The sequence below is a fragment of the Thalassophryne amazonica genome, chromosome 14, assembly GCF_902500255.1.
Source record: "Thalassophryne amazonica chromosome 14, fThaAma1.1, whole genome shotgun sequence".
In the NCBI taxonomy this organism is placed as follows: Eukaryota; Metazoa; Chordata; class Actinopteri; order Batrachoidiformes; family Batrachoididae; genus Thalassophryne; species Thalassophryne amazonica.
This window is the reverse complement of record NC_047116.1, coordinates 2,817,302-2,840,682: the sequence shown is the minus strand read 5'-3', so window position 1 is coordinate 2,840,682 and position 23,381 is coordinate 2,817,302. Positions and strand designations below refer to the sequence as shown.

The following is a 23,381-nucleotide window of genomic DNA, read 5'->3' as shown; positions in this document are numbered from 1 at the left end:
ACTAAGATCATTAACAATATCTTAAATACTCATAGTGCCTTTCAAGTTACCCAATGCACTACTTGACTGGAAGCTAGTGAAGGGGAATGAGGGCTTGGAACTAGAAAGAACCCTTGTAGCGGTGTCATGAGGGTGGGCTTTGCTGAGTAAACCAAACAGGATACCATTAAAGTAATTTAGGTTGGTGCTGGTGAAGTCATGGACAAGGGTCTGAACAATGAAGTCAGAGAGTGAGGGTTGGCATCTTGAGATGTTCTTGAGGTGTCAAAAAACTTACTTGGTGATGAGTTTGATGTGACTGGAATGAGATTTGTAATTTTTTTTACAGGCAGTTGACTAGTGACATAAATTGGAGCTGAGGGGACGGTTCTGGGATGAGATGCAGCTGTGTATCATCTGCATACCCAAGGTATGCAGATGATCCAATCAAGGGGGAGCACGTAGATAGTAAAAAGGACAGGTCCAAGCATAAACCCTTAAGGCCTGCTTTTGTTGATTGGGGATAGGGTATAAATATAATCTTCAAGGTTGGAGAACTGTTCCCTATCCCCTAACCCTACTCCTCAGAGGATGAGTCTACTTTAACGACCTCATGATCTTTTCCTGACATGTTTAGCTGCACTGAGATGACTGAAATCAGGACAATGTTGTGTAACACTTTGTTCATGCAGCGGTGAAAATCAAGAAAACACTGAGGAACCAGACGGTGACAGAGACTCAGGAGGCGCTGTTCTTGTTGGAGCTGACTCATCCTGATGTGAAGGGTTCACAGTGGATCAAGAACGGCGTGGAGCTGGAGAACAGCGACAAGTATGAGATCAGCTCCAAAGGCCTGGTCCACACCTTGAAGGTCAAGAACTGCAGCACGGTGGATGAGTCTGTTTATTCCTTCAAACTGGGAAAACTGTCTGCCAACGCCAGACTCAACGTGGAGAGTGAGCATGAGTCAACTACATCCTCTGGAATTTAAAAACATCTCTCAATTAAAAAAATGACATATTTCCATGCCGTCTGTTTCTGCAGCAATCAAGATTGTTAAGAAAATAAAGGACATGACGTCACTGCTCAACAGCACCGCCTCCTTCGAACTGAGTCTGTCACATGACAACGTGCCTGTAACGTGGCTCTTTAATGGTGTGAAGCTGAAGTCAAGCGACACATGCAAGATTGTGTCTGAGAGGAAAGCTCACAAACTGATCCTGCAAAAAGTTGACAGCAGTAACGCCGGAGAGTACACCGCGGTGGTCGGAAATCTACAGTGTAGCGCCACACTCACTGTGGAAGGTACACAACGACACCACGCAACATTTAAGTTATGCAAACTACACCCACGCTCACTGAGGAAGGTACACAACGACACCACGCAACATTTAAGTTATGCAAACTACAGCCACGCTCACTGTGGAAGGTACACAACGACACCACGCAACATTTAAGTTATGCAAACTACACCCACGCTCACTGTGGAAGGTACACAACGACACCAAGCAACATTTAAGTTATGCAAACTACACCCACGCTCACTGTGGAAGGTACACAACGACACCAAGCAACATTTAAGTTATGCAAACTACACCCACGCTCACTGTGGAAGGTACACAACGACACCAAGCAACATTAAGTTATGCAAACTACAGCCACGCTCACTGAGGAAGGTACACAACGACACCAAGCAACATTTAAGTTATGCAAACTACAGCCACGCTCACTGAGGAAGGTACACAACGACACCAAGCAACATTTAAGTTATGCAAACTACACCAACGCTCACTGCGGAAGGTACACAACGACACCAAGCAACATTTAAGTTATGCAAACTACACCCACGCTCACTGTGGAAGGTACACACCGACACCACGCAACAATTAAGTTATGCAAACTACAGCCACGCTCACCGTGGAAGGTACACAACGACACCAAGCAACATTTAGGTTATGCAAACTACACCCACGCTCACCGTGGAAGGTACACAACGACACCACGCAACATTTAAGTTATGCAAACTACAGCCACGCTCACTGTGGAAGGTACACAACGACACCAAGCAACATTTAAGTTATGCAAACTACAGCCACGCTCACTGTGGAAGGTACACAACGACACCAAGCAACATTTAAGTTATGCCAACTACACCAACGCTCACTGCGGAAGGTACACAACGACACCAAGCAACATTTAAGTTATGCAAACTACACCAACGCTCACTGCGGAAGGTACACAACGACACCAAGCAACATTTAAGTTATGCAAACTACAGCCACGCTCACTGTGGAAGGTACACAACGACACCAAGCAATATTTAAGTTATGCAAACTACACCAACGCTCACTGCGGAAGGTACACAACGACACCAAGCAACATTTAAGTTATGCAAACTACAGCCACGCTCACTGTGGAAGGTACACAACGACACCAAGCAACATTTAAGTTATGCAAACTACACCAATGCTCACTGAGGAAGGTACACAACGACACCAAGCAACATTTAAGTTATGCAAACTACAGCCACGCTCACTGAGGAAGGTACACAACGACACCAAGCAACATTTAAGTTATGCAAACTACACCAATGCTCACTGAGGAAGGTACACAACGACACCAAGCAACATTTAAGTTATGCAAACTACAGCCACGCTCACTGAGGAAGGTACACGACACCAAGCAACATTTAAGTTATGCAAACTACACCAACGCTCACTGCGGAAGGTACACAATGACACCAAGCAACATTTAAGTTATGCAAACTACACCAACGCTCACTGCGGAAGGTACACAACACCAAGCAACATTTAAGTTATTCAAACTACAGCTACGCTCACTGAGGAAGGTACACAACGACACCAAGCAACATTTAAGTTATGCAAACTACACCAACGCTCACTGTGGAAGGTACACAACGACACCAAGCAACATTTAAGTTATGCAAACTACACCAACGCTCACTGAGGAAGGTACACAACGACACCAAGCAACATTTAAGTTATTCAAACTACAGCTACGCTCACTGAGGAAGGTACACAACGACACCAAGCAACATTTAAGTTATGCAAACTACACCAACGCTCACTGAGGAAGGTACACAACGACACCAAGCAACATTTAAGTTAAGCAAACTACACCAACGCTCACTGAGGAAGGTACACAACGACACCACGCAACATTTAAGTTATGCAAACTACACCAACGCTCACTGCGGAAGGTACACAACGACACCAAGCAACATTTAAGTTATGCAAACTACACCAACGCTCACTGAGGAAGGTACACAACGACACCACGCAACATTTAAGTTATGCAAACTACAGCCACGCTCACTGAGGAAGGTACACAACGACACCAAGCAACATTTAAGTTATGCAAACTACACCAACGCTCACTGAGGAAGGTACACAACGACACCACGCAACATTTAAGTTATGCAAACTACAGCCACGCTCACTGAGGAAGGTACACAACGACACCACGCAACATTTAAGTTATGCAAACTACACCAACGCTCACTGCGGAAGGTGCGCAATGACAGCATTTTAGTTATGCAAAGTGCAGCCTTGGCTGATCTTCTGGACTTGTCTGTCGCAGCTCTGCGAGTCACTAAACCCATGAAGAATGTGGAGGTGGCAGAGACGCAGGCTGCCACATTTGAGTGTGAGGTTTCACATTTCAACATCCCATCAACGTGGCTGAAGGATGGTGTGGAGATCGAGATGAGCGAGAAGTTCCGGATCGTGGTTCAGGGAAAAATCCACCAGCTGAAAATCCTGAACACCAGCAGGGACGACTCAGCAGAGTACACCTTCATCTGTGGCAACGACAGAGTGTCTGCAACGCTGACTGTCAGCCGTAAGAATGCACCCGCCCATCACCCAGTCTCATCACAGCACTAACATTTTATTCACATGAGCTTGTCTCCACGTGCAGCCATCCTGATCACCTCCATGCTGAAGGACCTGAATGCTCAGGAAAGGGACACCATCACATTTGAAATCACTGTCAACTATGAAGGCATCAGCTACAAGTGGCTGAAGAACGGCGTGGAAATCAAGTCCTCGGACAGGTGTCAGGTCCGCAGTCGTCAACTCACGCACTCCCTCACCATCCGGAACGTTCACTTTGGAGATGGAGGAGAGTACCAGTTTGTAGCAGGCTCCGCTGCCTCCGCTGCCAACCTGTTTGTCGAAGGTGATACCCTACTGGAAATGCCATCACCTCTGTAGAGTTAGAACAATGAAGCAGAGTAATATGATACAGGATGAGATTATATAACAGACTCAACTGTTACAGGATAATATTATAAAACAGAGAAATCTGATACAGGATGAGATTATGTAACAGACTCAACTGTTACAGGATAATATTATAAAACAGAGAAATCTGATACAGGATGAGATTATGTAACAGACTCAACTGTTACAGGATAATATTATAAAACAGAGTAATATGATACAGGATGAGATTATATAACAGACTCAACTGTTACAGGATAATATTATAAAACAGAGAAATCTGATACAGGATGAGATTATGTAACAGACTCAACTGTTACAGGATAATATTATAAAACAGAGTAATCTGATACAGGATGAGATTATGTAACAGACTCAACTGTTACAGGATAATATTATAAAACAGAGTAATCTGATAAGAATGCACCCGCCCATCAGCCAGTCTCATCACAGCACTAACATTTTATTCACATGAGCTTGTCTCCACGTGCAGCCATCCTGATCACCTCCATGCTGAAGGACCTGAATGCTCAGGAAAGGGACACCATCACATTTGAAATCACTGTCAACTATGAAACTATAAACTATGAAACTATAAAACAGAGTAATCTGATACAGGATGAGATTATGTAACAGACTCAACTGTTACAGGATAATATTATAAAACAGAGTAATATGATACAGGATGAGATTATATAACAGACTCAACTGTTACAGGATAATATTATAAAACAGAGAAATCTGATACAGGATGAGATTATGTAACAGACTCAACTGTTACAGGATAATATTATAAAACAGAGTAATATGATACAGGATGAGATTATGTAACAGACTCAACTGTTACAGGATAATATTATAAAACAGAGAAATCTGATACAGGATGGGATTATGTAACAGACTCAACTGTTACAGGATAATATTATAAAACAGAGTAATATGATACAGGATGAGATTATATGACAGACTCAACTGTTACAGGATAATATTATAAAACAGAAATCTGATACAGGATGAGATTATGTAACAGACTCAACTGTTACAGGATAATATTATAAAACAGAGTAATCTGATAAGAATGCACCCGCCCATCAGCCAGTCTCATCACAGCACTAACATTTTATTCACATGAGCTTGTCTCCACGTGCAGCCATCCTGATCACCTCCATGCTGAAGGACCTGAATGCTCAGGAAAGGGACACCATCACATTTGAAATCACTGTCAACTATGAAACTATAAACTATGAAACTATAAAACAGAGTAATCTGATACAGGATGAGATTATGTAACAGACTCAACTGTTACAGGATAATATTATAAAACAGAGTAATATGATACAGGATGAGATTATATAACAGACTCAACTGTTACAGGATAATATTATAAAACAGAGAAATCTGATACAGGATGAGATTATGTAACAGACTCAACTGTTACAGGATAATATTATAAAACAGAGTAATATGATACAGGATGAGATTATGTAACAGACTCAACTGTTACAGGATAATATTATAAAACAGAGAAATCTGATACAGGATGGGATTATGTAACAGACTCAACTGTTACAGGATAATATTATAAAACAGAGTAATATGATACAGGATGAGATTATATGACAGACTCAACTGTTACAGGATAATATTATAAAACAGAGAAATCTGATACAGGATGAGATTATGTAACAGACTCAACTGTTACAGGATAATATTATAAAACAGAGAAATCTGATACAGGATGAGATTATGTAACAGACTCAACTGTTACAGGATAATATTATAAAACAGAGTAATATGATACAGGATGAGATTATGTAACAGACTCAACTGTTACAGGATAATATTATAAAACAGAGAAATCTGATACAGGATGGGATTATGTAACAGACTCAACTGTTACAGGATAATATTATAAAACAGAGTAATATGATACAGGATGAGATTATATGACAGACTCAACTGTTACAGGATAATATTATAAAACAGAGAAATCTGATACAGGATGAGATTATGTAACAGACTCAACTGTTACAGGATAATATTATAAAACAGAGTAATCTGATACAGGATGAGATTATGTAACAGACTCAACTGTTACAGGATAATATTATAAAACAGAGTAATCTGATAAGAATGCACCCGCCCATCAGCCAGTCTCATCACAGCACTAACATTTTATTCACATGAGCTTGTCTCCACGTGCAGCCATCCTGATCACCTCCATGCTGAAGGACCTGAATGCTCAGGAAAGGGACACCATCACATTTGAAATCACTGTCAACTATGAAACTATAAACTATGAAACTATAAAACAGAGTAATCTGATACAGGATGAGATTATGTAACAGACTCAACTGTTACAGGATAATATTATAAAACAGAGTAATATGATACAGGATGAGATTATATAACAGACTCAACTGTTACAGGATAATATTATAAAACAGAGAAATCTGATACAGGATGAGATTATGTAACAGACTCAACTGTTACAGGATAATATTATAAAACAGAGTAATATGATACAGGATGAGATTATGTAACAGACTCAACTGTTACAGGATAATATTATAAAACAGAGAAATCTGATACAGGATGGGATTATGTAACAGACTCAACTGTTACAGGATAATATTATAAAACAGAGTAATATGATACAGGATGAGATTATATGACAGACTCAACTGTTACAGGATAATATTATAAAACAGAGTAATCTGATACAGGATGAGATTATGTAACAGACTCAACTGTTACAGGATAATATTATAAAACAGAGTAATCTGATACAGGATGAGATTATGTAACAGACTCAACTGTTACAGGATAATATTATAAAACAGAGTAATCTGATAAGAATGCACCCGCCCATCACCCAGTCTCATCACAGCACTAACATTTTATTCACATGAGCTTGTCTCCACGTGCAGCCATCCTGATCACCTCCATGCTGAAGGACCTGAATGCTCAGGAAAGGGACACCATCACATTTGAAATCACTGTCAACTATGAAACTATAAACTATGAAACTATAAAACAGAGTAATCTGATACAGGATGAGATTATGTAACAGACTCAACTGTTACAGGATAATATTATAAAACAGAGTAATCTGATACAGGATGAGATTATATAACAGACTCAACTGTTACAGGATAATATTATAAAACAGTTATCTGATGCAGCATCAGATTACAAAACAGAGTAATCTGATGCAGGATCAGATAACAAAACAGAGTAATCTGATGCAGGATCAGATAACAAAACAGTAATCGATTACGGGATGAGATTATAAAACAGAGTAATCTGATGCAGGATGAGATTATATAGCAGACTAATCTGTTACAGGACAATATTATAAAACAGAGTAATCTGATGCAGGATGAGATTATATAGCAGACTAATCTGTTACAGGATAATATTATAAAACAGTTATCTGATGCAGGATCAGATAACAAAACAGTAATTGATTACGGGATGAGATTATAAAACAGAGTAATCTGATGCAGGATGAGATTATATAGCAGACTAATCTGTTACAGGATAATATTATAAAACAGAGTAATCGGATGCAGGATTAGATAACAAAACAGAGTAATCTGATACAGAATGAGATTATAAAATGGAATAATCTGATGCAGGATCAGATAACAAAACAGAGTAATTGGATACAGGATGAGATTATAAAACAGACTAATCTGTAACAGGATCATGTTATAAAACCAAGTAATCTGATGCAGGATCAGGTTATAAAACAGACTAATGTGATGCAGGATCATATTATAAAAACAGACTAATCTGTTACAGGATCATATTATAAAACAGAGTAATCTGATGCAGGATCAGATAAAACAGAGTAATCTGATACAGGATGAGATTATAAAACGGAATAATCTGATGCAAGATCAGATAACAAAACAGAGTAATTGGATACAGGATGAGATTATAAAACAGACTAATCTGTTACAGTATCATATTATAAAACAGAGTAAACTGATACAAAATCAGGTTATAAAACAAAGTAATCTGTTACAGGGCCGGATTTAAAACAGACTAATCTGTTACAGGATCATGTTATAAAACCGAGTAATCTGATGCAGGATCAGATTACACAACAGAGTAATCTGATACAAAATCATATTATAAAACAGACTAATCTGATGCAGGATCAAACAACAAAACAGAATAATCTGATACAGGATGAGATTATAAAACAGACTAATCTGTTACAGGATCATATTATAAAACAGAGTAAACTGATACAAAATCAGGTTATAAAACAAAGTAATCTGTTACAGGGCCAGATTTAAAACAGACTAATCTGTTACAAGATCAGGTTATAAAACAGAGTAATCTGATACAGGATCAGGTTATAAAACAGAGTAATCTGATGCAGGATCATATTATAAAACAGACTAATCTGTTACAGGATCAGATTTTAAAACAGACTAATCTGTTTCTGGGCCTGATTATCAAACAGAGTAATCTGTTGCAGGACCAGATTATAGTAATCTGTTACAGGACCAGATTATAAAACAGAATAATCTGTTACAGGACCTGATCATCAAACAGAGAATGATCTGTTACAGGACCGGATTATATAACAGAGAGTAATCTGTTACAGGACCAGATTATAAAACAGACAAATCTGTTACAGGGCCTGAATATCAAACAGAGTAATGTGATACAGGATCAGATTATAAAACAGACTAATCTGTTACAGTATAAACAGAGAGTAATCTGTTACAGGACCTGATTATCAAGCAGAGTAATCTGTTACAGTATAAACAGAGCGTAATCTGTTACAGGACCTGATTATAAACCAGAGTAATCTAATACAGGACCTGATTATAAAACAGAGTAATCTGTTACAGGACCTGATTATAAAACCAGAGTAATCTGATACAGTATAAACAGAGAGTAATCTGTTATAGGACCTGATTATAAAACAGAGTAATCTGTTACAGGGCCTGATTATAAAACCAGTGTAATCTGTTACAGTATAAACAGAGAGTAATCTGTTACAGGATCTGATTATAAAACAGAGTAATCTGTTACAGGACCTGATTATCAAGCACAGTAATATGTTACAGTATAAACAGAGAGTAATCTGTTACAGGATCTGATTTAAAAGAGTAATCTGTTACAGGACCTGATTATAAAACCAGAGTAATCTGTTACAGTATAAACAGAGAGTAATCTGTTACAGGACCTGATTATCAAGCAGAGTAATCTGTTACAGTATAAACAGAGAGTAATCTGTTACAGGACCTGATTATCAAACAGAGTAATCTGTTACAGTATAAACAGAGAGTAATCTGTTACAGGACCTGATTATAAAACAGAGTAATCTGTTACAGGACCTGATTATCAAACAGAGCGGTTGCTCAAGGACATGCCTGCATTTCATCTGGCTGGGGCAGATAGTTGGTTACTTTGTAGAGGTGGGGATGGACCGGTTGCCATCCGGGACTCAATTTGGTTCTATGGTGTGGTGGATGAGGTGATGTGAAACACCTCCTATGGCTGTATTCAGCTGTCAGTCTGTCAGTCAGTTTTCCAGTTGTCGGGTTCGGTCTGCAAGAATGTGCTGGTACTATCCATCCCGACCTCCTGAAAGTAGCTGTCTGTCATCCACCAGGTGGTCCAGGGTGTTAGTCCTCAGCCTGGGGTCCTCAGCCATGATCCCATCAGTCAGATCTCTGCCAATGTCTCTTGGAGATTCGATGAAGATGCTGTGATGATTCCTTGAACCTGGTTTTGCTTTGTGTTCCCAGCTCGTGTGGTTGAATTCACAAAGAAAATTAAAGATTTGAAGATCACAGAGAAGAAGAAGGCTGTTTTTGAGTGTGAGGTTTCTGAGCCCAACATCCAGGTGACGTGGATGAAGGATGGTCAGGAGCTTGACATGGCCGAGGAAAGGTACGAATGTGCCCAATTTAGTGGTTTAACAGAGGAGAGATTTAGACAACACCATGCTCACAGGTTGATCAGATTGTCCTCATCAGCCTGTGCAAGCAAATCATCCAGAAAGCTCCAGAAAAGCACACGGTGCCGTTAAGATCACCTCCAGTCTGTCAGACCTCCACCACCAACATTCTGTTTAGTGTGTGGTTCTGAACAAAGTGACCGTGTGATCGTTGGTCGCTATTCATACTCCCATCCAGTAGATGGCAGTGTTATATGCATTTTGGGGTGTGAATAGTGACCAGAGATCACACTGTCGCTATTCGTTGCACCGAATCACACTTAACAAACAGAATTTTCAGTTTTGCAAATGCCTTTTTTTGCAAATGACAAAAATGACATATTTACGAATACACATTTAGTTGTAAAAACCAACACACACATTACAGTAAATTGTGTGTTGGTTTTTACAAATAAATAAACCAACCAACCAGTGATGAGTGGAGGCTCATTCTCCCATAATGCTTTTGGGCATCTGTGTGTGTTAATGCTCAAACCTTCAGAATTAGTGCATTACATTAAAATGAAAAGATTTGTGCGATATTTTCACTTTGTAAAAATAACAGAGTTGACGTTAATGTTGATAAAGTGCCCACATTAGTTTGGTTTATAAATCAAACCATAAGTCAAAACTGCTTTGCTTTGGATGTGTTCTGCCACACGTCTGTGCTGTTCCATGTTGAAAGTAAATGACTCTTCCTTACAGCAGTGGGCAGGGCGCACAATGACAGAAGCTCTGACTCGTTTTTTTGTGTTGGGTTTGTGATCGCCTTTGATTTTACTCAGAAGCATCAGCCGTGCTTAATTCCAAAACTGCTTTGTTAGTATCTGTCAGTGTACCGGATCCAATACTAAAAGTTAGTGGTTAGCTGTAACTTCCGTTAATTGTTTTTAGCGGTTTATTGGTTTAGCGATATAAAAGTTAACTTTTCAGTTAGTGGATTAGCAGTTATCGAACCTAACGTTTTGGTTAGCTGTGCCCACCACTGGTACTGATGTCATTTAAAGTGAGAGAGCCCACTCAGGAACACAGCACCAGTTTTATTAACGATGACCTTCTTTTTGATGCCGGATGGGCTTCATCCCAGTGGTGAAGACCCCACCATATTATCTGTGAACATAGATTTTTGAAAAGAAGGTAATATTAGCAAACTACAGCAGTCCACAGAGCAGGTGATCAAAGAGGCTGCAGGGCCTAATGTGGGTGTGGAATCCAGTATTAAGGCAGGAAAAGCACTGTGGTGATAGTGTAGAATGTGTGAAAGGCAGGGACATTTTTCATATTTAGACTGTGTGGCATTCAGTCAGTGAGTTCATCAGTTTTGCGGAACAAACAGGTGTGAATCAGGTGTCCCCTATTTAAGGATGAAGCCAGCACCTGTTGAACATGCTTTCTCTTTGAAAGCCTGAGGAAAATGGGACGTTTGTTGTGTGGGCCGCTGACGAGGAGGTACTGCTGGTCCACCACCACCAGAGGGCGCCCTGTCGGGAGTGCGGGCTCCAGGCACCAGAGGGCGCTGCCGCCTCACAGGAGCAGCCGGAGTGACAGCTGTCACTTATCGCCTACGACAGCTGTCACCAATCATCTGATCAGCAGTGGTATATCAGCAAGACGACATCTCCACCTCTTTGCCGAGATATCGCTCTACCTAGGAGGTACCGTACTCAGCCGACTGTGTTGTCTTTGTTGACATTAACACTTTGTTACTTTTGTGCGTTAAATAGCAGACATTCTTCCGACGAGAGGTGGAGGTGGTTTTCCCGCCATACGGGTTGCTGGGTGCCAACGCACCCACATTTAACTGTTTTTGTTCCTCGCCAGCAGTACCAGATCCGACACGCGGAGGCAGTGGCCACCTGGGAGTTCGGGACTTGGCGGCTCCAGTATTCCCAGGGTTCGGTGGCGGAGGAAATCGTGTGGTTCCGGTTCTGCTTTGGACAGACGTCTCTTATCTTCGAGCCTGCCCACGTGACACATTTTGTGAATTGACTTCTTTGTCTATTGTTGTAATCTGTTGTGTTTGTTGTGCTTATTCACAACAGTAAAGTGTTGTTATTTGACTTCCTCCATTGTCCGTTCATTTGCGCCCCCTGTTGTGGGTCCGTGTTCCTACACTTTCACAACAGGATATCTCGGCCAACGTCATGGACCCCGAGGGGCGCCAACCGGCTGTTGAACGGCCAATGGAAGAGCAGGGCGCACAGGCGTCTGCAGGAGGAATGATCGGTGAGTTGCAGCGAATCCTCACCGCTTTTACGGCTCGGTTGGATCTAATGACCGAGCAGAACGTCCTCCTTAACCGCAGGGTGGAGGCTCTCGCCGCGCAGGTGGAAGCGCGCTCTCAGGGCGCTGCTGCGGCTCCCCCTCCTGTCGATCCTGTGCGCAACAGTGACGTTCCACAGGTCGTTCAACGACCCATCCCACCTTCCCCTGAAGCATACATAAGCCCTCCAGAGCCGTACGGGGGTTGTGTGGAGACGTGCGCAGACTTTCTTATGCAGTGTTCGCTCGTCTTCGCACAACGTCCCGTCATGTACGCGACTGATGCTAGTAAGATAGCTTATGTGATTAATCTGCTTCGCGGTGAGGCACGCGCTTGGGCTACAGCGCTCTGGGAGCAAAATTCACGGCTCCTTCTGACATACGACCGTGGCAGTTGTCCGGCAGCGTTTCTGGTGGGCGTCCCTGGAGGCCGACGTCCGGGATTATATCCAGGCCTGCACCACCTGCGCCAGGGGCAAGGCTGACCACCGCAGGGCTCCTTCTGACATACGATGGGTTTGTGAGGGAGTTCAGAACAGTGTTCGATCACCCAAATAGAGGAGAGACCGCTTCAGCCGTGCTGCTGTCAATGAGACAGGGGCGCCGGAGCGCAGCTGCTTATGCAGTCGACTTCCGCATCGCGGCTGCGAGGTCCGGCTGGAATAGTACTGCCCTCCGTGCCGCCTTCGTAAACGGACTGTCGTTGGTCCTGAAGGAGCACCTGGTGTCCAAGGACGAACCGCGGGATTTAGACGGGCTTATTGATCTCGTTATACGATTAGACAATCGGTTAGAAGAACGCCGTCGGGAACGAGACGAAGGGCGTGGCCGGGCACGCGCCGTCCCTCTCCCTTCCGGTTCCGACCGAGTTCCGCCCTCCCCACGCTCCACGGCCTCTACGCTCCGTGTGGTTACAGCTCCCCCTGCTGATGAAGCTATGGACACGAGCAGGGCCACATTCAGGCCACCAGACAGACAGAGGAGGCTGGTCCGCGGAGCGTGCTTTGTTTGTGGCTCAATAGAGCATCAAGTAAGGAACTGCCCCGAGCGGTTAAACACCAACGCCCGACCCTAGAAACTGGGCTAGGGGTGGGCCAAGACATTCATGTGGGACATACCCATATTGCCACACGACTCCCAGTTACAATCCTTTATGAGGATTTAACCCTGCAGGCCCCAGCACTGGTGGACACGGGCTCTGAAGGGAATCTGCTAGACAGCAGATGGGCCAGGGAGGCAGGGCTCCCTCTGGTGGCGCTTACCTCGCCTGTGCAGGTGCGGGCACTAGACGGCTCCCTACTCCCTCTAATCACACATAAGACACCACCAGTAACTCTGGTGGTGTCAGGGAACCACCGGGAGGAGATCGAGTTTTTTGTGACTCCTGCCACCTCCCGTGTGATTCTCAGGTTCCCCTGGATGTTAAAACACAATCCCCGGATCGATTGGCCGTCCGGGGTAGTGGTTCAGTGGAGCGAGACCTGCCATCAGGTATGTTTAGGTTCCTCGGTTCCTCCCGGTTCCCAGGCTAAGGAGGAGGTCAGAGTCCCGCCCAATCTTGGGACGGTGCCGGTGGAGTACCATGACCTTGTCGATGTGTTCAGTAAGGATCTGGCGCTCACCCTTCCCCCCCACCGTCCGTACGATTGTGCCATTGATTTGGTTCCAGGCGTTGAGTTCCCGTCCAGCAGGCTGTACAACCTCTCACGACCTGAGCGCGAATCAATGGAGACCTACATCCGGGACTCTTTAGCCGCCGGGTTGATCCGGAATTCCACCTCCCCGATGGGTGCAGGTTTCTTTTTTGTGGGTTAAAAAGACGGCGGACTTCGTCCATGCATTGATTATAGGGGGCTGAACGAAATCACGGTTCGTAATCGATACCCGTTGCCCTTGTTGGATTCAGTGTTCACGCCCCTGCATGGAGCCCAAATTTTCACTAAGCTAGATCTTAGAAATGCGTATCACCTGGTTCGGATCCGGAAGGGAGACGAGTGGAAGACGGCATTTAACACCCCCTTAGGTCACTTTGAGTACCTGGTCATGCCGTTCGGCCTCACAAACGCCCCCCGCGACGTTCCAAGCATTGGTTAATGATGTCTTGCGGGATTTCCTGCACCGATTCGTCTTCGTATATCTAGACGATATACTCATCTTTTCTCCGGATCCTGAGACTCATGTCCGGCATGTACGTCAGGTCCTGCAGCGGTTGTTGGAGAACCGGCTGTTTGTGAAGGGCGAGAAGTGTGAGTTTCACCGCACCTCTTTGTCCTTCCTGGGGTTTATCATCTCCCCCAACTCCGTCGCTCCTGATCCGGCCAAGGTTGCGGCAGTGAGAGACTGGCCCCAACCCACCAGCCGTAGGAAGCTGCAACAGTTCCTTGGCTTTGCAAATTTCTACAGGAGGTTCATTAAGGGCTACAGTCAGGTAGTTAGCCCCCTGACAGCCCTGACCTCTCCAAAAGTCCCCTTCACCTGGTCGGATCGGTGCGATGCCGTGTTCAAGGAGTTGAAACGGCGCTTCTCGTCTGCACCTGTTCTGGTGCAGCCCGATCCTAGTCGCCAGTTTGTGGTTGAAGTGGACGCCTCGGACTCAGGGATAGGAGCCGTGCTATCCCAGAGCGGAAAGGCCGATAAGGTCCTTCACCCGTGTGCCTATTTTTCCCGCAGGTTGACCCCGGCCGAACGGAACTATGACGTCGGCAATCGAGAACTCCTTGCGGTGAAAGAGGCTCTTGAAGAGTGGAGACATCTGTTGGAGGGAACGTCCATGCCATTCACGGTTTTCACTGACCACCGGAACCTGGAGTATATCAGGACCGCCAAGCGGCTGAACCCCAGGCAAGCCCGCTGGTCACTGTTCTTCGGCCGTTTTGACTTCCGGATCACCTACCGTCCCGGGACCAAAACCAGAGATCGGATGCCTTGTCCCGGGTGCATGAAGACGAAGTCAACACGGAGTTGTCGGATCCACCGGAACCTATCATCCCGGAGTCCGCTATCGTGGCCACCCTCACCTGGGACGTAGAGAAAACCATCCGGGAGGCCCTGGCACGGAGCCCGGATCCCGGAACTGGGCCGAAGAACAAACTTTACGTCCCACCAGAGGCCAGGGCTGCAGTCCTGGACTTCTGTCACGGCTCCAAGTTCTCCTGTCATCCAGGGGTGCGTAGGACCATGGCAGTTGTCCGGCAGCGTTTCTGGTAGGCGTCCCTGGAGGCCGACGTCCGGGATTATATCCAGGCCTGCACCACCTGCGCCAGGGGCAAGGCTGACCACCGCAGGGCATCGGGACTGCTCCAGCCGCTGCCTGTGCCTCATCGCCCCTGGTCCCACATCGGCCTGGATTTTGTCACGGGCCTCCCGCCGTCCCAGGGCAACACCACCATCCTCACGATAGTGGACCGATTCTCCAAGGCGGCCCACTTCGTGACCCTCCCGAAGCTCCCGACTGCCCAGGAGACAGCGGACCTCCTGGTCCACCACGTCGTCCGGCTGCATGGGATTCCAACAGACATCGTCTCCGATCGCGGTCCCCAGTTCTCCTTGCAAGTCTGGAGGAGCTTCTGCCGGGAACTGGGGGCCACGGTGAGTCTCTCGTCCGGGTATCATCCTCAGACCAACGGGCAAGCAGAACGGGTCAATCAGGAGGTGGAACAGGCCCTGCGCTGCGTGACGGCCGCGCACCCGGCGGCCTGGAGTACGCATTTGGCCTGGATCGAGTATGCCCATAACAGCCAGGTGTCTTCAGCCACCGGCCTCTCCCCTTTTGAGGTGTGTCTGGGGTATCAGCTCCCGTTGTTTCCGGTGGTTGAGGGAGAGGTCGGTGTGCCCTTGGTCCAGGCCCACCTGCGGAAGTGCCGTCGGGTGTGGCGCGCCGCCTGTTCTGCTTTGCTAAAGGCCCGGACGAGGGCAAAAGCCCATGCAGACCATCGGCGGACCCCGGCCCCTGCGTATCGGCCAGGGCAGGAGGTGTGGTTGTCCACAAAGGACATTCCCCTGAAAGTGGACTCCCCTAAACTACAGGACCGTTACATCGGTCCCTTCAGAATCCTTAAGGTCATCAGTCCAGCCGCAGTGAGGCTTCAGCTTCCAGCCTCACTGCGGATCCATCCTGTTTTCCATGTGTCCCGGATAAAGCCGCATCACACCTCACCCCTCTGTGCTCCGGGTCCGGCGCCGCCTCCTGCCCGGATCGTCGATGGCGAGCCGGCTTGGACTGTGCGCCGGCTCTTGGATGTCCATAGGATGGGCCGGGGCTTCCAGTATTTGGTGGACTGGGAGGGGTACGGACCCGAAGAACGCTCCTGGGTGAAGAGGAGCTTCATCCTGGACCCGGCCCTCCTGGCCGACTTCTACCGCTGCCACCCGGACAAGCCTGGTCGGGCGCCAGGAGGCGCCCGTTGAGGGGGGGGGTCCTGTTGTGTGGGCCGCTGAAGAGGAGGTACTGCTGGCCCACCACCACCAGAGGGCGCCCTGTCTGGAGTGCGGGCTCCAGGCACCAGAGGGCGCTGCCGCCTCACAAGAGCAGCCGGAGTGACAGCTGTCACTTATCGCCTACGACAGCTGTCACCAATCATCTGATCAGCAGTGGTATATCAGCAAGACGACATCTCCACCTCTTTGCCGAGATATCGCTCTACCTAGGAGGTACCGTACTCAGCCGACTGTGTTGTCTTTGTTGACATTAACACTTTGTTACTTTTGTGCGTTAAATAGCAGACATTCTTCCGATGAGAGGTGGAGGTGGTTTTCCCGCCATACGGGTTGCTGGGTGCCAACGCACCCACATTTAACTGTTTTTGTTCCTCGCCAGCAGTACCAGATCCGACACGCGGAGGCAGTGGCCACCTGGGAGTTTGGGACTTGGCGGCTCCAGTATTCCCGGGGTTCGGTGGCGGAGGAAATCGTGTGGTTCCGGTTCTGCTTTGGACAGACGTCTCTTATCTTCGAGCCTGCCCACGTGACACATTTTGTGAATTGACTTCTTTGTCTATTGTTGTAATCTGTTGTGTTTGTTGTGCTTTTTGTCACAACAGTAAAGTGTTGTTATTTGACTTCCTCCATTGTCCGTTCATTTGCACCCCCTGTTGTGGGTCCGTGTTCCTACACTTTCACAACAACGTTAAAGACATTGTTCAGAAGAACAAAAGTTGACTGGAGAGGGGAAAACCTATACGCAGGTGCAAAAAATTATAGGCTGTTCATCTACAATGATCTCCAATGCTTTAAAATGGACAAAAAAAAACAGAGACGCGTGGAAGAAAACGGAAAACAACCATCAAAATGGATAGAAGAATAACCAGAATGGCAAAGGCTCACCCATTGATCAGCTCCAGGATGATCAAAGATAGTCTGGAGTTACCTGTAAGTGCTGTGACAGTTAGAAGACGCCTGTGTGAAGCTAATTTATTTGAAAGAATACCCCGCAAAGTCCCTCTGTTAAATAAAGACATGTGCAGAAGAGGTTACAATTTGCCAAAGAACACATCAACTGGCCTAAAGAGAAATAGAGGAATATTTTGTGGACTGATGAGAGTAAAATTGTTCTTTTTGGGTCCAAGGGCCACAGACAGTTTGTGAGATGACCCCCAAACTCTGAATTCAAGCCACAGTTCACAATGAAGACAGTGAAGCATACAAGCATCATGATATGGGCATGTTTCTCCTACTATGGTGTTGGGCCTATATATCACATACCAGGTATCATGGATCAGTTTGGATATGTCAAAATACTTGAAGAGGTCATGTTGCCTTATGCTGAAGAGGACATGCCTTTGAAATGGGTGTTTCAACAAGACAATGACCCCAAGCACACTAGTAAACCAGCAAAATCTTGGTTCCAAACCAACAAAAATTAATGCCTCGCAGATGTGAAGAAATCATGAAAAACTGTGGTTATACAACTAAATACTAGTTTAGTGATTCACAGGATTGATAAAAAAGCAGTTTGAACATAATAGTTTTGAGTTTGTAGCATCAACAGCAGATGCTACTATTATTGTGAACACCCCCTTTTCTACTTTTTTTTACTAATAGTCCAATTTCATAACCTTAAGAGTGTGCATATCATGAATGCTTGGTCTTGTTGGATTTGTGAGAATCTACTGAATCTGCTGGTACCTTGTTTCCCATGTAACAATAAGAAATATACTCAAAACCTGGATTAATCTTTTTAGTCACATAGCACTACTATTATTCTGAACACTACTGTAGATCCACAAGTCACAACATAAGTTTTCCCAACGCACTTCACAAGGGTAAGGTCTAATGTAACCAATAGTGGTCAGGAAGAATTCCCTCAGGCCCTTTGTCAGGTAGAAACCTCAAGCAGACCAGACCCAGTTTGGGTGACCCACTGGGAACGATGACCCGTCTGTGTAACCAGGCTGCTAACGAGGCCTCACATTCAGCCTCCCGCTGCAGTAGCAGGTTAATGTTCAAAGTGGGATTCAATCCAATAGCCGTTCAGTGAAGGAGCAACAGGTGGCATTGAGGTGCAGCAGTCTTGTGAGGCTGCTCTGCACGTACATTTTTACTTGACTATGATTCATACAGTGGCAAATAGTGTATGTACAGTTATAAATGAAAGCTGCTGAGCCCAATGAGCTCAGAGTCCTGAACACAAACAGAATCCTGTTTGAAAGAAAATCTGTTTTGGCTTAACAGGTACATTACCACAGCAGAGAAGTACGTCCATCGTCTAATGATCCAGACAGTCCGCATGTCTGATGCTGGAGAATATTCTGTGGTGGCTGGATCCAGTGTCTCCAAATCCCATCTGAGTGTGGAGGGTCGAGACATCCAGATCTTTCAACCGGCTGAGCGGGAAATCACAGTGAGACACTCTGATGAATTATGTTTGTTTGTTTTTAAGTGCAGATGATCTGAAAAGTCCTGTAGATTTTGATGATGACTATAAATGCTGTAGCCGAGTGGCTCTGAGTATGTCTGATCCCATCAGATCTCACAGGTGCAGCACAGTAGGTCCAGGAGCAGCGAGCCTGTTTCCCCACGTAAACTGGAGTTCTCAAAATCCAGAAACAAACATCTGTTTCCTGGAAATAGTGGCAATACTTTATATTAGTAATATAATAGTGGAAATAATGGAATTAAAATTAAAATTAAATTGGAATTAAAAAGAAGGTGCTTAAGCTTTGGTGGGTGTCTTTGGGTGACTGTGGGTAACTGGGTGACTGTGGGTAACTGTGGGTAACTGTGGGTGTCTATGGGTAACTGTGGGTGACTGTGGGTGTCTATGGGTAACTGTGGGTAACTGTGGGTAACTGTGGGTGTCTATGGGTAACTGTGGGTGACTGTGGGTGTCTATGGGTAACTGTGGGTGTCTATGGGTAACTGTGGGTGACTGTGGGTGTCTGTGGGTAACTGTAGGTGACTGTGGGTGTCTGTGGGTAACTGTAGGTGACTGTGGGTGTCTATGGGTAACTGTGGGTGTCTATGGGTAACTGTGGGTGACTGTGGGTGTCTGTGGGTAACTGTAGGTGACTGTGGGTGTCTATGGGTAACTGTGGGTGACTGTGGGTGTCTATGGGTAACTGTGGGTAACTGTGGGTGACTGTGGGTGTCTATGGCTAACTGTGGGTGACTGTGGGTAACTGTGGGTGACTGTGGGTAACTGTAGGTGTCTATGGGTAACTGTGGGTGACTGTGGGTGTCTATGGGTAACTGTGGGTGACTGTGGGTGTCTATGGGTAACTGTGGGTAACTGTGGGGGCTGTGGGTGACTGTGGGTGTCTATGGCTAACTGTGGGTGACTGTGGGTAACTGTGGGTGACTGTGGGTAACTGTAGGTGTCTATGGGTAACTGTGGGTGACTGTGGGTGTCTGTGGGTAACTGTGGGTGACTGTGGGTGTCTATGGGTAACTGTGGGTGACTGTGGGTAACTGTGGGTAACTGTGGGTGTCTATGGGTAACTGTGGGTGACTGTGGGTGTCTATGGGTAACTGTGGGTGACTGTGGGTGTCTGTGGGTAACTGTGGGTGACTGTGGGTGTCTATGGGTAACTGTGGGTGACTGTGGGTAACTGGGTAACTGTAGATGAGTGTGGGTGACTGTGGGTGTCTATGGGTAACTGTGGGTAACTGTAGGTGACTGTGGGTAACTGTGGGTGAAGGTGGGTGTCTATGGATAACTGTGGGTGACTGTGGGTGTCTATGGGTAACTGTGGGTGTCTATGGGTGACTGTGGGTAACTGTGGGTGACTGTGGGTGTCTATGGGTAACTGTGGGTGACTGTGGGTGTCTATGGGTAACTGTGGGTGTCTATGGGTGACTGTGGGTAACTGTGGATGACTGTGGGTGACTGTGGGTGTCTATGGGTAACTGTGGGTGTCTATGGGTAACTGTAGGTGACTGTGGGTGTCTATGGGTAACTGTGGGTAACTGTAGGTGACTGTGGGTAACTGGGTAACTGTAGATGAGTGTGGGTAACTGGGTGTCTATGAGTAACTGTAGGTGAGTGTGGGTGTCTATGGGTAACTGTGGGTAACTGTGGGTGAATGTGGGTGTCTATGGGTAACTGTGGGTGACTGTGGTAACTGGGTAACTGTAGATGAGTGGGTGACTGTGGGTGTCTGTGAGTAACTGTAGGTGACTGTGGGTGTCTATGGGTAACTGTGGGTAACTGTAGGTGACTGTGGGTAACTGTGGGTGAATGTGGGTGTCTATGGATAACTGTGGGTGACTGTGGGTGTCTATGGGTAACTGTGGTGGCTGTGGGTGTCTGTGGGTGACTGTGGGTAACTGTGAGTGACTGTGGGTGACTTTGGGGGTCTATGGTTAACTGTGAGTAACTGTGGGTGTCTATGGGTAACTGTGGGTGTCGGGTGTCTGTGGGTAACTGTGGGTGTCTATGGGTACCTGTGGGTGATTGTGGGTGTCTATGGGTAACTGTGGGTAACTGTGGGTGACTGGGTAACTAGGTGACTGTGGGTGTCTATGGGTGACTGTGGGTGACTGTGGGTAACTGTAGGTGACTGTGGGTGACTGTGGGTGTCTGTGAGTAACTGTAGGTGACTGTGGGTGTCTATGGGTAACTGTGGGTGACTGTGGGTGTCAATGGGTAACTGTGGGTGTCTGTGGGTAACTGTGGGTGTCTATGGGTAACTGTGGGTAACTGTAGGTGACTGTGGGTAACTGTGGGTGAAGGTGGGTGTCTATGGATAACTGTGGGTGACTGTGGGTGTCTATGGGTAACTGTGGGTGTCTATGGGGACTGTGGGTAACTGTGGGTGACTGTGGGTGTCTATGGGTAACTGTGGGTGACTGTGGGTGTCTATGGGTAACTGTGGGTGTCTATGGGTGACTGTGGGTAACTGTGGATGACTGTGGGTGACTGTGGGTGTCTATGGGTGACTGTGGGTAACTGTGGATGACTGTGGTGTCTATGGGTAGCTGTGGGTGACTGTGGGTGTCTGTGGGTAACTGTAGGTGACTGTGGGTGTCTATGGGTAACTGTGGGTAACTGTAGGTGACTGTGGGTAACTGGGTAACTGTAGATGAGTGTGGGTAACTGGGTGAATGTGGGTGTCTATGGATAACTGTGGGTAACTGTAGGTGACTGTGGGTAACTGTGGGTGAATGTGGGTGTCTATGGATAACTGTGGGTGACTGTGGGTGACTGTGGGTGTCTGTGGGTGACTGTGGGTAACTGTGAGTGACTGTGGGTGTCTATGTTTAACTGTGGGTGACTGTGGGTGTCTATGGGTAACTGTGGGTGTCGGGTGTCTATGGGTACCTGTGGGTGTCTATGGGTAACTGTGGGTGTCTATGGGTAACTGTGGGTGACTGTGGGTAACTGTGGGTAACTGTAGGTGACTGTGGGTGTCTATGGGTGACTGTGGGTAACTGTAGGTGACTGTGGGTGACTGTGGGTGTCTGTGAGTAACTGTAAGTGACTGTGTGTGTCTATGGGTAACTGTGGGTGACTGTGGGTGTCAATGGGTAACTGTGGGTGTCTGTGGGTAACTGTGGGTGTCTATGGGTAACTGTGGGTGTCTAAGGGTAACTGTGGGTGACTGTGGGTGTCTATGGGTAACTGTGGGTGACTGTGGGTAACTGGGTAACTGTAGGTGTCTATGGGTAACTGTGGGTGACTGTGGGTGTCTATGGGTAACTGGGGTGACTGTGGGTGTCTGTGGGTAACTGTGGGTAACTGTGGGTGTCTATGGGTAACTGTGGGTGTCTAAGGGTAACTGTGGGTGACTGTGGGTGTCTATGGGTAACTGTGGGTGACTGTGGGTGTCTGTGGGGAACTGTAGGTGACTGTGGGTGTCTATGGGGAACTGTGGGTGACTGTGGGTGACTGTGGGTGTCTTTGGGTAACTGTAGGTGACTATGGGTGACTGTGGGTGTCTGTGAGTAACTGTAGGTGACTGTGGGTGACTGTGAGTGTCTATGGGTAACTGTGGGTGTCTGTGGGTGTCTATGGGTAACTGTGGGTAACTGTGGTGTCTATGGGTAACTGTGGGTAACTGTGGTGTCTATGGGTAACTGTGGGTGACTGTGGGTGTCTATGGGTAACTGTGGGTAACTGTGGGTAACTGGGTAAGTGTAGGTGACTGTGGGTGACTGTGGGTGTCTATGGGTAACTGTGGGTGACTGTGGGTGACTGTGGGTGTCTGTGGGTACCTGTAGGTGACTGTGGTGTCTGTGAGTAACTGTAGGTGACTGTGGGTGTCTATGGGTAACTGTGGGTGACTGTGGGTGTCTATGGGTAACTGTGGGTGACTGTGGGTGTCTACTGGTAACTGTGGGTGACAGTGGGTAACTGGGTAACTGTAGGTGACTGTGGTTGTCTATGAGTAACTGTGGGTGACTGTGGGTGTCTATGGGTAACTGTGGGTGACTGTGGGTGACTGTGGGTGTCTATGGGTACCTGTAGGTGACTGTGGTACTGTAGGTGACGT

The 23,381-nt window shown here is 46.3% G+C and overlaps 1 protein-coding gene across 1 annotated transcript in view; it reads left to right on the top strand.

The window, feature by feature from the left end:
* ttn.2 (titin, tandem duplicate 2) overlaps positions 1-23,381 on the top strand; it is a 472,252-nt gene that overhangs the window by 25,298 nt on the left and 423,573 nt on the right. Inside the window, 6 exon segments of the mRNA XM_034187115.1 lie at positions 672-935; positions 1,024-1,284; positions 3,580-3,840; positions 3,919-4,179; positions 10,001-10,145; positions 19,123-19,291. Coding sequence (XP_034043006.1) covers positions 672-935; positions 1,024-1,284; positions 3,580-3,840; positions 3,919-4,179; positions 10,001-10,145; positions 19,123-19,291 — 1,361 coding nt within the window.